At 31.9% G+C, this 17,374-nt stretch overlaps 1 protein-coding gene across 7 annotated transcripts in view; it reads left to right on the top strand.

Moving 5' to 3' along the window:
• The window catches only part of LOC149079953 (poly(rC)-binding protein 3-like), a 423,390-nt gene that overhangs the window by 267,423 nt on the left and 138,593 nt on the right, over nt 1–17,374 (top strand). For all 7 annotated transcript variants that reach the window (XM_089238858.1, XM_089238857.1, XM_089238859.1 and 4 more), the window contains one exon: nt 6,975–7,083. In XM_089238858.1, the coding sequence (XP_089094984.1) occupies nt 7,009–7,083 (75 nt within the window). In that variant the 5' untranslated portion in view covers nt 6,975–7,008. The remainder of the gene's footprint in view (nt 1–6,974; nt 7,084–17,374) is intronic.

Genomic DNA, 17,374 nt, shown 5'->3' with positions numbered 1-17,374 from the left:
GTCAGTGAGTGTATTTTCATAGACTAAATAAGCATAGGAGCTTTCAACTTGTTTTTTGTGCCCATGGGCGTCAGAAACGTTTCAGACCCGTGGTTGTTCAATTTGAGCTTCATGCAGGAAATTCTGCTTCGTAAATTAATTCTAGAGGTCTTCAACACGTTCTACAAAATACTGTGCGTGCTCAGGCACCCACAGCACTCCGGCTACGGCACCACTACCAGTATCATCCGAGCTCATGTCGATCAACTCAAATCTTCAATATTTGTGATGCCCGAACCCGAAAAATTGGTATTTATTTTCCCCGAAGTTATCATTAATCAAAATTAATGATACTTTAATTTCTTACATCATGCCAAAATTTCATTATGTAATAGCTATTTCATTTAATAAATATTATTTAATTTATTTAATTTATTTTTACAAAAAGAACTTCTCCCTACCCTTTTTATAGATATAAATAAACAAAAGTTAAGTTAAACAGAAATTATTTTGTTTCGGTTTGTAGTGCATTTTTTGAAAATAAAAAAGGGTAGAGGGTTGAGAACCTTTATTATATACTCGTGGAAACAATGTTTATAGAGTAAATAGTTTATTAAATAAATAGACACGAATAAATCAAGTTGGAATCAAACTTATTTTGTCTTTTATGAAATATATTCACTGATATACTATATGTAAATGTCAAAGATGCAAGTGAAATATGAAAATAAAATTCTGAAAGTTTTTTGAGATATAATCTCGTTTCTGAAAATTATATTAAAAAGATTGACTTGTAATAAGAGAGTATCTCTTTCTTACTAATTATTTAAGGATTTATCAACCAATTGTTTTGAAATTTGATCGGTATTCGTAGTATCGGATTATGTTTTTTCTTCCATACAATTCTTCCAATTAGTTGGTAGACAATTATTTTTGTTCTAATACAGTTACCTACATTAATTATTTCATAATTTAATATTTCTTTATTTAGAAGTAGTATTTTATGACAATTTTATAAAACCTTTCCATCATTAAATTTTTGCAAATCCAAGTTCAGATTTCTCTCTACCGGATTCATTTTTCTGCTCATACGTGTTCAAATGATCTTGGTGAAACACATTAAAATAAACATAAACATACTGATATTCTGATTTGCATTATATCAGATACAGTCAAGCAAATTTGAATAAAAATTACTCATTATTATGTATTTCGATAGAAAGATTATAACAAGATTTATATATTATAAAGATTACGTTGGCTAACCACAAGTAGTTAAATGAGAGAATGCACGCTGTGAATTATATTATTAGTATCTCCCCCCTCCCCATGATTATCAACTCTAAACATACCGCTTGTATAATATTATGTAATAACCCGTAAGTTACAAGCTGAAAACGCACTAAATAGAGAGCATGTCGTCACAAAATGGGGGAAGGATTATCCGGATTCGAGCATTCTGTCACGTTGCAACGTATAATAGGCTTTAAGTATTTTCGGAAGTGCATTTTGCTTACATTAATGCAAAGTGTCCACGTTTTAGTGCTCAAAATAGAGCAGTCCCATTGGGTCAGCCTCCTTAACAACGAAATTTCACGGTTTGAGTGATTCTGAGGTATATGTAGAAAATTGTTATTGTGCATTTTGAATTACATAACATTTCTCCTAGTTTCAGGTTAAAATCATTCTGAATTGTGCACAGTTGATTCATTCTAACAGCACATTATGTTGAATTTCTCAAATATTTAAACGATTTTATTGATTTTGTAATATTCTATATTTATAAAACAAGTCAAGTTGTTGCAATTCAGAAGATTCTCAAAGTGTTCGCCGTGGCTCCTAGGGGCGTCGCGGCGAACTAGAGATATTTATTTACGTGCCTATTTATGCTTTGAATTATATAAGGGAAAATATCTTCCAAACTAGTCTATAGTAAGCCGCAGATGTGGCAAGAATTGGGTAAGGGTGACAAGGGTGACAATGAGACCCACTATAGTAATATATCGTTTGCCAGAGAAGCTGCCTCCAGTTTTTCTACTCCGTGCACTAGAGTGTTTATATCTAAAGCATCAAAAGAACATTCTTTCCTACAGCTTTTATTCGCAATTTTTTTTATTTATTTTTAGATTTATAAGAACTTCTAGAATTGCAAGTATTTCCATTCGTAAATGGGAATTGTTTGAAAAAAATCATTAAATTATTAAGAATTAACCCGAGGAACTTTTCGTGTTCAAGAGACATTTCAAAAATATTTCACAAAAGTACATTTTTCTAATTGAAGCACTCAAAAGTTTAAAAGCATAGGAAACTGATTCTCATCTATTCTATATTTTTGAAAATACGTAGTTTTTGTAGCTAAAAATATATTTCTATTTTCAGCCCTTTGTCACTCGTGATAAGTATTGAAGCAATTAGACGAATCTCCTTTTTCACGTTTCGTTTTTTTTAGTTTTAGTTTTTTAGTATGCGTATGAGAGTCTATCTTTCTTTCACTGTCATGACAGCCTTACGCACAAAAGAACCTTCTCGAAAGAGAACCTCTCGAAAATTCAATAAATCTGTCTTAAAGTATAGCTCTCAATTTTTTTTGGTCCTCGATGAAAATTACTAGCAGCCGGTATGAAAATGACTCAATTCGTTTTCATAAAGTCGAGTTTTGCCATTCCAATGAACTTTTGAGCTTGTATTAGTTTCATCGAATTGCTAATTTGAATAAAACGAGGGGTTTTCGAAGAGTCTTGATACCACAATAGCGGAACATTCTAATATATTCGTTGCAAGCATCCGTATTCAATAGAAACTGGAATATGGAAATTGAAGAGCAATTCAATTTTGCTTCCCATATCTGCATACGAAAGCTCGCCGTAATTTCCGAGGCTGCATATTCGAATGCTTTTGTTACAATAAGACTACTTCCATGTTCCCCTTGCTATATGAATAAATTTAAACATACACAGTATTTTCATTCGTCGTGGTATTACGCGAAGATTTGTTTCATTTCGATGCAATACTTTAAAAATATTAGAATGCCTTGCCGAACAAAGAGAGGGTGATCTTGTAATATAATACTCGTTATTAGGTGTCGAGCGTTATGAAAACTATTCTGGAATATACGCTGAGATATTCATGCTCAAATGCGGTTTATTTTTTCACAAAATAACTTGAGTAATTTTTTAAGAAATATTGAAAAGGATAATAATTATAGCAAAATTTTAATTAGAAGCATATGCAGGTAGGATGTAATTTGATCTATTCAAACTCGAGTGTGTACATCGTTCCAGTCAGCGCTATAGATCCTAAATATATTCGTCATTATATGTTCATTGATAGAGATATACGCATACAGATATCAATACATGACTATACCTATTCATAACGTCAACCCGGGAGTTCAAATATTATATATATAATTATAATTGTACGTATACAACCGTATATCGGATTTTCACGAATTCCCCGAAAGGGGTAAAATTTATGTGGCCGATTCTGAAATTAAAATGAAACACGAAAAAAATCAGTTAAAAAGGAAAACTGTGAGTGTGATAGAAAATTATATTTGGGTAAAATATATGAAAAAAAACAATTTTTTTTACTAATTTTTTAATTGGAAACGTGTCAGTCCAAAAAGTTTGCGACTCTCTCAATCCTATTAAAAAAATTATCACGTAACATTTAAATGCAAATTTGTCACATGAAATCTGTGATTAAAATTCTTGAATGTTGATACTTTTTATTGTTATCTCGTATTCTTTTTGAAACTTGTTAATTTTAGCACGTAAAAAGTGGCAAAATGAAGAATTTCAACTATCGGTGTCACGAATAATTTTCATTATATAGATGTTACAAAGTAATATTCCCTCTATATAATAATTTTCCCTTTTTTTGCTAATAACTTTTCTAATTTTACTTAATATTATGAAATCACCCATATAATTTTAAATTTATAGTTACAATTAGATTTTTTATATTTTAAATTTATAATTATTTATCATCACCATATAATTTTAATTTTTTTCAGACACTCTTAGGGAAATACCCTTATGATTCGAGAAACACCTTGTCGTAGCACAGTTTCGATTTCATTGTTACCACAATAGTTCAAATAAATTATAGGATGCGTTTTTAAAAACGGTGATCAAACGAGTAATTATAGTACGAATTTTGTATTTCGGCAAGCAGCACTTTATTTCTGTCCATGGTTACCAGACCACATTTCCTAATGGCTTACGACTGAAAAGGACTGAATACAGCAGTTTTATGCTTCAAACTTTGTTTTTGTGATGAGAAGAAATATTCGTGAATTGGCCATTTACCACTGGCTCATTGGGTGACTGGAATATTGAAAATAAAACAAAAAAAAAGAATTTTTCCCCGACAATAATTTTAAAAACTATAAATAACTTTCAAAATATATGTCCCGTATCTGGATGTTTCACAGAATTGTAAATTTAAAAAATGATAGAGCCTTTCTCCTCTTTATTCCCGTATACAATTTATCTTCACGTTTTAGCTCCCAAAAGTAATTACCATGATATTTTCGATGTGCTTTCCCTTGTATAGGGGAACCTTCCCTAACGGACACTCCCCCGTTGACCGACACCACCCATTAAGGGACACTTTTCTGATCCCCGGTCCCGTGGAATAGGGCTTTAATGTATTTCACTCCCCGTTAGTGGACACTCTCGATAGCGGACAGTAAAATCAGGCAAACCCTATTTTTTTCCGCTCTAATTTATTCATTTTTGTTCGTAAACCAAGAATTTATCTGTCAGATGATGCATAATCCGAAGCTCGTGTTGTTAAATATAATAAAAAAAATCGTCAATTAATTACTTTATTAACAACATATTTCTTGTCCAGGGGATAGTGAATTTGAATGGTAATGTTGGTTTTGTTTGTTTTTGGTTTAATGTTGTTATGAATGTTTTTATCTTTTCTCACACTGATTTTTAATTTAATTGTTATTGCAAAATATGCCTATTGCACGTATCATGTGCGGGTAAAAATAATTAATCGGTTTAATGAAGAGATGAAAGGTTTCCATAATTTATCAGACTTTCTAACTTTGTTTCTGAATTATGCATAATCGCCTCTAAAAGTGATAAAAAAATGTAGTGAAATATTTGAGCAAACTTCCTGTACCGAGACGATTGATTATGCATAATCACCCGTGTATTTCTTTTTCAGTAACATATATATTAAAATGTATAGGAAAAAACCAATTGCGAACGAAGTCAAACGTCGTATAAATGTGAAAGTCGTATGAACGATATTACATTGTATATCGTACCTCCCCGTTAGCGGACAAATTTTTCGGTTCCATGAATGTCCGTTATCGAGAGATTCTACTGTATAGATGCTCCAAATCGAGAATTTGTTGTGGTGAAGGTGCTTTTTTGGGGTAAGCACCCATGCTGTCTTTGAATTTTTCGAGAATTTTTCAAAGAGAGAGAATTTGAATTACCATGATTGCAGTAAAGAATGCGGAATGTAAAGAACTTCCCAAAAAAGTCAAAAACTGAAAAAGGGGATATCTCTGCTCGCAAATGTCTTCCTAGGTAGTCGCCTGACCAAAATTCATCTTAAGCTTGTGGAAAAACATAAAAATCTATACAAAAATGAGTTTCCAATGTTTTTCCGAATGACACATCGCATCTTACACGATCATTTAAAAAAAATTTAAAGAGAGCATGAGTGCTTACCCAAAAAGAGCACCTTCACCCAATAATTCTCGATTTGGAGCATCTATGTAAGGAAGAGGTCATCGAAAATATCATGACAATCAATTTTGGGAGCTAAAACTTGAAGATGAAGTGTATATAGCAATAAAAATGGAAAAAAACTCTAATTTTTTAAATTTACAATTTTATTTCAACTCAAATTTTGTTTTCTAATAAAATGTCCTGACTTATATTCTAAAACTTTTTTACAGTTTCTAAAATTATTGCGAAAAGTTCTTTTTTCGTCATTTTCAATAGTCACCCAATAAGCCAATGGTAAATGACCAATTCACAAATATCAAACTTCTCACCAGAAAAACAAAGTTTGAAAGGAATAATAATCGTTTTTATGATTATTCAGGCCCAGCAAACACAGAAATTGCAACTTTAACCTTTTAATCGGCAAGCATAGAAATATCCAGTAGAGAAAATTTTGAAGGGTTGTGCTTATAAGCAAATAAGGTACCCTGGATGTCATTTCTTGATAAAAAAAAATTAGCATGAATATTCAAGGAAATATGGGGTGTTGCATTTTAAGCAACACACTAGATTTATATGATTTACATTTGTGAATAATACAAAAATGTCATTTATGGCTTTCCGACTTACTTTCCCATCAATGTTGAAGGATTCAGAGGAATGTCTCCTCCACATATGGTATTTCACTCCAGAATACAAAAATCATTCTTGCTTTTCTTGTCAAGCGATAGGAGACATGTACCTTTGAGTCATTGTGCTGGTAATTATAGAAACTTCATGAACATCTCACAGGTAAAAATCGAATGCTTAAGTGTTGCTTATAAGCATCAGGCCGAAACGAGCCCAAAATATAAAATGCTTTTACTTGAACAATATAATAAACTCATGTTTTTTTTTGCTTTTGACAGCAACATCGCCAAATAAAAGGGTAACCCAAGGACAAAGAAAGATTTCTTTTTGTTACATAGTGTTATGCTTATATAGACTTATACAGCGTATATCTGTGAAATGATATAGAATGAAGAATGTGTGTGAATGACTGCTAAATTTTGATGAATTTTCACTATGGTATGCTTCCTAGATATATATATATATTTTGATTAATGCTTAAAATATTCAAGAGTTATATGTAAGTTCGAGTCTTTTAAAATTCGTGCTTTTTTTTTCTTCTTTTTTGGTTCCTGTCATAGGTATTCTGTAAATTCCCTAGTGACGTGTTTCTCTGATTTTTTTTTTTCTCTTTTTTTGACGGATTTCCTTTGAAATTTTCTTTTTTCTTGTTATGTTTCCTTGCAGCCCCCACCAGGTCCTCCCTCGACCATCCCCAACCATGGCTGCTGTAGATTCCCTGCCTGCAGACGGTCCATCCGTTACCCTCACCATCCGACTCATCATGCAGGGAAAGGTAAGATTTTGTTTCCAGGCTTGTGACGTTCTTTCTTTTCTCTTTGCCTAAAACCGATCCTTGTTCTGTCCCAAAATACAAAAAAAAAAAAACACATATGAAATAAAAAAAAAAAATGAATAACCTGTTTTTTTTTTCTCTGTTATTCCTTTTTTCCCCCTATATTCCGAAAAAAAAGAGAAGAAAATTTTAAGAACGAATAGCACCTTCATGCTAAGAATTCGTTTTGTTCGCGAGACGTGAATTTTATATTGAACATTCTTATTTTTTAAATATTTCAACAAGCCATGCGGAAGGATTCTTTCTCCTATATTATTCGCACGATTATAGATTTCTATGTCAGTTTTGAAAAGACAAAAAAAAAAATGGTGGGAAACAACTGCTTGAAAGAAACAGAAATGTCCAGTTATATATCATGGAAAAATATTCAACTTTAAATGAAACATATACAGGGTGAAAATTTCCGCTATTCCGAGTGTATTGCTGTCTTGTGATAAACAATTTAGAAGTGATTATCGATTGATGGAAAAAAGAATTAGTATATTTTTAAAATGCAAATGAATATTTCCGTGAAACTAAGATGGATATTACTTTTTAATTTTCCTTTGAATATCGAATATTTGAAATCACAATCTTGAGTCCGTTTCAGCTCAAATAACTCGTGAACTGTTGGTTGCAGAAATATATTTTCAAGTGAAAAAGTATTCAAATAACGTGCCTGTTTTAAATATGTGATTTTTTTCCCTTGCACTAGAGGCAGTACATACAGCAAAACGCAATGTTAATTCTTTTTACGGCCCTGCTGTACTCTTAACTTTCAAAGTTTTTGCCCTCTCTCTTGTGAGACCAATAAAAAAGAATTTCATGTTTTTAAAGTACAATATAAACCGAGATAGTTGAATTCAAAATAGCCAAAATGAAGTAAAGAACACCATATATCCAGGAAAAGGCTCGTTCAAATGCTTCACATGCTTTTCTCTAATTTTCCGTGATTTTTAAATAAAATATCTCAGGTAATATTTCACTTGAGAACTTTTTTTTGTTGGACTCAAAACACTCTACGAATTTTTCAATTGAAAATCAGGGGAATCATAAAAATTTTAATTTCGTATCTCGGTACATATACGGCCCGTAGTGTAAAAAAGACATCTTTAAAATGCGTACGTTATTTGAATAATTTTTCACATTGAAAGTATGTTTCTATGACTAAAGGTTTATGAGTTACTTTTTTCACCATTTATATGTACGTGTTTAATCTTTACAATCAACATGCATATTTCATGTTTCTGCATTATTTCAATAATAATTTGTTCATTCTTGTGATTGAGGAAAAAAAACATTTTTATATATTGCTGTCTAATAATAAATATTTTAGATGTGATTGCCGATTGATGGAAAAAACATTGATATATCCTTAAAATATGGAATGAATATTTCATGAAACTAACATGGATATTATTTTTTCAATTTTTATTTGACTATGAATATTTGAAATCACAATTTTGGATGTTGTTGAAATTTTGCAATCAGTGATTCAAAATAATGTCGAAGTAATGCATATATTTTACATGGTGTTTGTATTTGCCTAGGTAGTCATAAATTTCTGTTAGCAAGATTTAAATGGAAATGAAACATTTCTGAAATTTCGCAATGAGGCTTTGTATTTTCCCTAAAATTATACTGGAGAATAAAGCAGATAAAACTATTTTTAAGGCATTAAATAAATCTATATATATATTAATGCATATTCATATCAAAGAAATGAATGTTTTCTTTAGCAATTCTCCAATGGGGGAAGAACTTAAAAAGTTATATTAATTTTTTTCAACTTTAACACGTTTTTTTTCATTTTTAAATTTAGATAGTTTAACTAATAGTCAGATATCAAAAACAAAATTTTTTTTTTAAGTATAACATATATAGTCTCGAACTTAGTTGATTCGTGGTAAATTTTTTATTAATTGATCTTAGCTGCTACATAATGCCACTGTTCTGGAATCAGTAATACTGCAGAATTTCTTGACTATGTTCAAAGCCTGATTTACGGAAACAGTTCCTGATCATCCGTTATGAAGCTGTTTCTCAAATTTTGCTTATCATTCTTATGTGCTATCAAGGAAATAAACTTTCTTTAAAGTATTAAAAATCTGAACTTTCCGATGCTTTTCGTACTCTTAATGACGACAAAATGATTCAGACTTTTAATGTTACACCTTGATCTATAAGTTGAAAAGCATAAAATCGGTATTAAGTGGTACACCGTCTCGGTGCACTCCAGCTGAACAATGCTAAAATGGGCATTAAATTAAAAAAAAAAGGAGTTGAAAAAACCAGAATTTTCAAACTTCTATTAGCCTTTTATAATTTGTTGTTTAACAACTTTACCGAGAAAGTCTGGCTTTTTGTAGAATTTTTCTAAACTAAATTTGCTCATACAAAATTCATGACTTTTTCCCTTCAACTCAATTATCCAAAAAAATTCGAATTAAACAAGTACGTTAAATTAGATAGAAAACTCAAGGGGAGTTCGTGGAAGTTCGAATTATCCAAAATTCGAATTAACCAAGTTCTGCAGTGTAAACATTCGAACAAAATTTCAGGCCTTTTGCGTGCAGTAGTATTTTTTTTCAAATCTTACTGACTAGCTGACCATAAAATTTCAATCTAAGAAAATCGCATTTAATTCTTTTTTCTTCAAATAAGTTTAAACTTCCATTAATAGCTATTTCTTTAATTTTGAAAAACCCACTGCACAATTAACCGGCAATTTTTCATTCAATTCTCAATAAAATTAAATATCTTTCAATCATTTACGAAAGATCAATTTTTCGAAGCCTCAAGGGTCATAACAGGTCTTGGATAATTAAATTTATAAATAAACAAATTGTTTCCGATATAAGAACAGAAAATAATTTTCTACCTCAGAAAATGGAAGGCAAAAACAACAATTGCTATTGAGATTTTTCTTTCAGGAAACATTTACCAATGAATGAGAAACAAAACAATTGTAATGATATCCGGAAATTCGAACCATTGATTGATTGATTGAGGTGCCTCAACATCCGTTGAACTGAGCAAAATCACAATCATCTAGATATGCCGAAATCGTCTCTCGTGAATCGATAGTTTATCTTTTTCTCTTTTACTTTCTGTTTTATTTATTTTTTCCCCTCTTTCATCGCATCGTTTTGGAAAGTTTCGTATTACAAAAGAATGTGATCTTCCGGAAAGTATACCACCAAGTAAATTGTGGGATGAAAAGTACTCACGGATAACACCACAGGACTGAAAAAACAAAACAAATAGAAACCAAAAGTATAGAAAGCATTGTAAGAAGGGGAAACTGAATGCTTTTATTTTTATTTTTTTATTTCTGTAACTTGCAATGTTCCACCCACTCCATTTTGGGACTCATACGTCATTTTTTCTAGAAACTCTCCTGTCATATGGCAGAACAGAAGTTACTGTAAAAAGAACACCCTACATTTTAGAGTACTCCCCGGAAAACTGAAGATACGGGATTCTTTTGCAAACTTCAAATGTTCGAACTTTCACAAAAACTTTAACGTTTGGTTTATGTTGTATTTGGTTACTATACTTTTTCTGGACGGATCATACTGATGCCTTGGGAATGCGTGAGGAACACATTATTATTAGTATTACTATGGAATAAAATTTAATGATTCTTATTCAAATTGCGGCGGCAGATAGTAAAGAATTTAGTCATTAATGAAATCAACATTTTCAAACGTCTGACCTTGTATACGAAATCCACCACGACTATATTAATGAAAATTTTATTACTTACACATGTGCATGAATTACTTAAGAAATCGCCTTTTAACACGTTACAAAACTATCCTCTAGTGTAAAAAAAAAAAAAAATACCATAAAAAATACTATTTCAACCATTGATTTATTTCAGATTTTTTCCACATATTTTTTATTGTATATGTTATCCTATGTCATTATAAAGTTTTAAATATCTGTAAGACTCAATTTTTTGTGAATTTTTCAAAATTTGCAAAAAATTATTGAGAAATTAAAATTTATAATAAATTAATTTTTTGAATTTTTCAAAACTCGAGACTTAAATTTAAATAAGATTGAGTCAATGAAATCTCAATCTTTTGCTACATTTCATGAACTGGACAGTTTTCTTTATTTATTTTCAATCAATTTTTATTCAGTTACATTGATGTCATGCAATTTTATCATGTGCGCAAGCTGTTTTTAATGCATTCTTTTAAAATTCTACAAAAACTTAAGTATTAGAGGATATGTAAAGGTTTAAACTAGCATATGATAGCATATGCAATCAAAACTATGCGTAAAACATTTGAAACAAGTCAATGGTTAAATAGTATTTTTAATGATATTTCTACTAGATTAGTTTTTCAACATGTTAAATGGTGGGTGACCACTTAAGTAGATAATTTTTATTGTCATATTTCTCGGCTAACTCCACGATAAAAAAAAAAAAAATCATCAAAAATACTGATCTTTTTAGTAAATTCTAACACCATTGACAAGTTTAAAAAGAAACACGATAAACATGTTCGGGTAAATCGAGAAGTTATCTATTCTTAGATAAGACAATCATAAATATTTTTGTGGACATTGTACAATATTTTCTCATGTTATATATATAGTTTTTACTTTTTATAATTGCATTTTTAATTGGCGGTTGCTGTATTTTAGAAATATATGACATCCATATTTGCTATGGGCATCTTTTTCTCAGCCACTCGTTGGGCATTTTGCCTGTTGTGGCCTTTGTATTTGTATTAATAATATTTCTACACCAGCATAGTTTTTGTACATTTTTAACTTTGTAAGAGGGTATGAGACCTTTTTCAATTGTTGTATTATATAAACAGATATTAGTGAAAAATTCTTTTCTAAACGATCGTAAATAATTTTAAATTGTTTAAATGAAATTTAACCAGTTTACACCTCTGTATGTTATATCAAATACTTTAGTTAAATTTCTTGAAAATTGTCTAATATGAAATGAGGGTCGCATTACCGTGAATAACGGCAATTCAAAAAAAACTTAAATTTCAAGAACTTGGTGAGTACACTGAGATATTTTTATGCAGATGATAGATTATCCTCATTCGAGTGAAAACTCTTGTCATATTATTTAATCAAGATTAAATTAGTGGAAGGGAATTTATTGAATATATTTTTAGGACATTTTTATGAGACTATCATCGAGCATAAGATTTTCATAACTATGATTATATCAAAGAAACCACGTAGAAAGATTCGATGTAACAATCAAATTATATATTATTGATTCAAGTATTTCTCGAGTAGAATGTAGAAACCACCCGAATAGAAATGTGTGTTCTCGACTTGAATAAAAGAACGTATTGTCATAAAATGAAAGCCATGCTCAGGAATTCTCTTGAATATAAAATATTATTATTTGAAATATTTTATGTGTGCATGAGCCGAAGAATGAATAAAATTTGAGAATTATTTTCAAAATTATCTTAGGTCTAGAGAAGGCTTTCTACGAGTATTCCTTCCAAATCAATGTAATGAAAAATCTGACACATGAACCAGAATATTTTCAGTAATTTACTGGCGTAATATATATTATGTTATTGGGTTGGTGGGTTTTTGTTAGACAAAAAAATGCTTTATAACATCATTCTTTCGCTGATTTGTGTTCATGATCCAAATATCTCAATCAAAAGATGTCCTTCAAGTTGAATGAGGCTGACTATTAATATTCTTTCAAGTCGTAATTTTCGCCATGGTGAATTATCATATCGAAGTGCATAAATTACTATATCAAGAGACAGGACTACAGTCAAACTCGGTTAAAACGACATTGAAGATTCCACGACTTTTTTCGTTATAACTGAGGTGTTGTTACAATAGAGGTTGATGTTTTAAGACCTTTTTTGACAAAAATATTTAGCATAGGCAATCAAATACTCTGCATGAACTTTTTGTGATAGAGAAAAAAACGCTAAATTGGGATACATCTCCGATTCTTGCCAAACATGTTGCTAAATGTCGGCAAATCTGCCAATTATTGGTATGTGAGATGAATATTTAGTCATGTTCATTATAACACAATTCATGAATTATGCAAGTTATTTTCTTTCCTGACTCTAGTAAAAATTAAGAATTGAAGAAAGCTTCGTTAAAAAAACGGGACATTTTTATAAGGAAAAGTCGGAAAGAGCAAAATACACGGAAATGTTTTATATAATGATCATGTCAATCAGCAAGTCGAAGCGTCATACATGTAATAAATCTTTTTTCACGTTAGGCCGACGAACATTCCCTGGATGTGATCATAATTAATCTTACTCATAGGAATTTCTTGAGAAAACATCATTGAAACGGAGACAAACACGTGACGAAAAATTTGTCATTATATCCATCGTGGTTGCTTTTCACGGACGTTGTAAGCAAGGTTCATCAGCATTACTCTCTATTAAAATCAGTCCGGACCATCAAATATTGACGTTATAGCCGATGTGTTACAATCGATGTCGTTATAACCGAGTTTGACTATTCTCCGCAATTGCATTTTTTTCCTCTCTTATTCGTCTAGAAAAATGCTTCGTAAATGTATTTATAAGGAACGAAAAGAAATTGATTTTATCAAATGAGAAAGAAAAGCATTTAGAGAATGTTATAAATAATTCATCAGTTTCCCTCGCGCACGCACATACACACACAATCCCATCATCATCATCATGATAATAAAGATGGAGGATCACTCAGAGTTGATAACAGAAAAAGGACAAAAAAAGACGACGAACAGGAAAACGGGCAATAGAAATATATTGATCTTTGGAAATAATTCTTTTTTTCCTATTTGGCAAACGGATATATTCTTAGACCAGAAAGAGAAACCGGTAACCTCCTCCAGGCATGTAACAACCCAGAATTTGTGCCCAAAGTTTTGGCAACAAAGTTTTGACTTCCGGAGCGATGCTCGTTTCATCGAATATATTCAGTTCCACTGGACCCCGAGGTCAGTTTTTCTATTATTTTCTGGGTTTTTTTTTTTTTTTGTTGTTGTTTGCCATTTCTTAGTCTTTCTTTCCATTTCTAGATCTGTTCAGTTCGTACTGCTTCGAAATCGATAGCCGTTTTGCTTCTGTTATTGATGGAAGTTCCCTTTCCGCCTTTTTGGTGTTAGTACGTATCATGAGTCTACTTCTCTCTTTTCTATGATAGCCCACGAATCCGGAAAACCCTTTTCCCGATGTACGGTACAGGAAATTCCGGTATACCAAATGACAGTGTCCGGACGGTAAAAAAAAAAAAAAAATTCCAATACGTATATCAGTCGTTATCGCCTGTCTTACAAGTCCCGGTCATGGCTCTATCCACACCCACTTTCATTTTAGTTTTATTCATTCTTTTTTCTCCCACGAACATCATTCCCTTTTCTCAATTCAACATAGCATGCTTCCTGTGTTCTATTTCCGATTAAACTCAATGCATTTCTGTTAAGTTTATTTCTAAATACCTCATATATATATTTTTTTTCCTAAATTTTTCTTGTCACCGATTTTATATGCGTTTCTGTACATATGGTGATTAGGGTTCTCACTGATCATTTTCGTCGCACCGCGGTTATTTTCTGCACACGAGGGGTAATTAGACCGGGACCTACAATTTATTGCCGATTCCGAATGGCATCATTTTTTTTTATGCTCACCGAGAGGCTGGTGCGCTAACCTTTCGGTGTGGGACTCCCTGAGGTAGCAATCTTTTTCTGTGGTCATGTCGCTATTTCGGTTGTACCCCTGTATCAGGATAATTTCTGACTAGGACGAACCTAGTATCGAACTCGCGACACCTCTAAACATCTTTTAGTACTTTAGGTGAGTATCTCATCGACCTGGGCTCTCGCGCCCGATCAGGGTTCTCATTAACTTGATTACTATTTAACTCTTTAAGTGGTTTTTCAAATTTCTCGCTAAAGGCTCTGTAAAATGCTAATCAAATCATTGAACTCTCTGTAAAAAAATGTCACCTTTTTCAAGAAGAATATTTTTTTCGATTTCAAGTAGCTGATAAGTGTTCCTTCCTAACTCATAGAATAACAATAAAAAAAATAAGCAAGAGAAATACTCTCAAAGATAAAAGATAAAGATATCTCTTAAAAAAATAAATCAAACACGAAAAAAGATTAGCCAATATAAAGAAAATCACTTGGAAAATTGGAAAATGGTTAAGATTTTAAATTATATTTTTTCGTTCAAAGTTTTGGTCAAGAAAAGTTTGGGAAATTTTCGAGTTTTAGTCGGGGAAAATGATCAAGAAAATTTTGCTGGGAACCCTGTAATAATCATCGGTGTTATGCACTATCTACCAGCGAAAGTGTTAATGAAGCTGCCGTGAAACTATTTTCTGTGTAGTACAGAAAAATTCTGTACAGTAAACCACTTTACAGTGAGGAACAGCTACTGAATTTTATTTTAATAAACTAATCAATTAAAATATTTTTCTTGCGTAAAAATACTTATAAATACATTTTATGGTAGTTCTAATTAATCCGATTCAGAAGAGACGCCACAACAGAACAGCATAAATTTAGTAGCGATTGATGATAAAATGCTGCCTGTTGATATAACGATAACCTCTATACAACGATATTTTTTTCTTTGGTCATTTTGATCATTTTTGTCGCACCACGGTCATTTTCTGCACACGAGGGCTAATTAGACCGGGACCTACAATTTATTGCCGATTCCGAACGGCAGGCTTGTTTTTTATACTCGTCGAGGGGTTGGTGCGCTAACCCCTCGATGCGGGACTCCCCGCGGTAGCAGTTTTTTCTGTGATCATGTCGCCGTTTCTGTTGTACCCCTGTGTCAGGAAAATTTTCTGACAAGGACGAACCGGGTATCGAACTCGTGACACCCCTGCACATCCTTTGGTACTTTAGGCGAGTATCTTATCGACCTGGGCTATCGCGCCCTTTTTCCTTGGTCGGCAGAATATCATTATATCGGAATTTCAATGGAATGGTCTCTTCTATTTGGGAATGTATTTTACATTGTTTGCATGATCGATGAATTTCATTCTAATGAACATGCGGTGATAAATAAGAGTAAAAACTGTCGTTTTAGCAATTCTATAGCTTGTTCCCTCGCTACGCATTTAGCATTTGCAAATGCTTTTCCTAAACATACCGACGTGAATTTTTTTTAATACTCACTTCGTAGAATAGATAGCATGTATGTGCTGTGGAACGTCAAACAATGTTCCTTGCTCCTCACAGGAGTCTTCACTTCATCGTTGACTTATCCTTTTCTCTTCCCTGCTTGAAAATCATTGTCTTCAACCGATGTTCTCGCTTGGATGGCTAACATTTGTATAAGAGCACTCGTTCTCGAGTGTTTTATTTTTTGCAAACATTTGAGTTTCTCCCATCTCTCTCATCACATAGACAAACTTTTCAAAAGAACCAACTCTCCTCCTGTAATCCTCCTAAAGTATTTCAAGTTTGGATTTGAGTGCACGGAGAAGAAAAAGAAGCGTCTTAGAGACGATTAAAATCTCTTTCCATAAAATTTCCTTCCTTCTTGATTTTCTATATTCTTTTCAGACATTGATTCAGCTTCATTTTTTTTTTCAAGTTGCTGGGCACTTGAACAAGATGATAAAGCATAAAATAGCTTTCTTAGTTCAATACTAACTGATTCTAAAGGTAACTACTGCTTGATATAAAAGTATCGGGATACATGTTGATGTTTTGAAACATTCCCTTTTTTTTCTCCAAAAATGTATCTTTTTTTTTTCAATAAAGCGTGTTTTCATTTATAAGCTCCACTAAATTGAAGAGAATTTGCATAAATAAAATTATTGACAACGTATAAATATGAATATTTATAACAAATGATAACATGCTTTTTACCACTTTTTTTTTTCCATGAATACACTTGAATTCCCTGCAAACTTGCTGTAGCACTTTATTGTTTAATAGCAATAGTTTGCGGTTTCACTGACTACTGGCAACGTTTTTAGTGAGGAATGCAATATCCCGTGTTTATGAAGCCAATTGTCTGCATTTTTCTCGATAAATATGGTTAACCTAATCATGAGAAAAATTAAAACTTTATGTATCGTATTTAGCCCGCATATGATTATATTTTTTTATATTTAACCATTACAGTGTCAATGACGAGATATCTCGTCTAATTTTATCCGCTTTATTTCGGCAATCTCGATATATCCCCGGTTCTGAAGACCCTCTCATTTCGGCAATCCCGAGCTATTGCGCTGGAGTTGTTTTTACAGTCAA

Source organism: Pholcus phalangioides, unplaced genomic scaffold (genome assembly GCF_987345545.1).
Source record: "Pholcus phalangioides strain wild (caught in Gottingen) unplaced genomic scaffold, Ppha-v1.0 ptg000011l_1, whole genome shotgun sequence".
Taxonomy (NCBI): domain Eukaryota; kingdom Metazoa; phylum Arthropoda; class Arachnida; order Araneae; family Pholcidae; genus Pholcus; species Pholcus phalangioides.
Note: the sequence above shows the minus strand (reverse complement) of the source record. Positions and strands in the feature narration are given on the sequence as shown.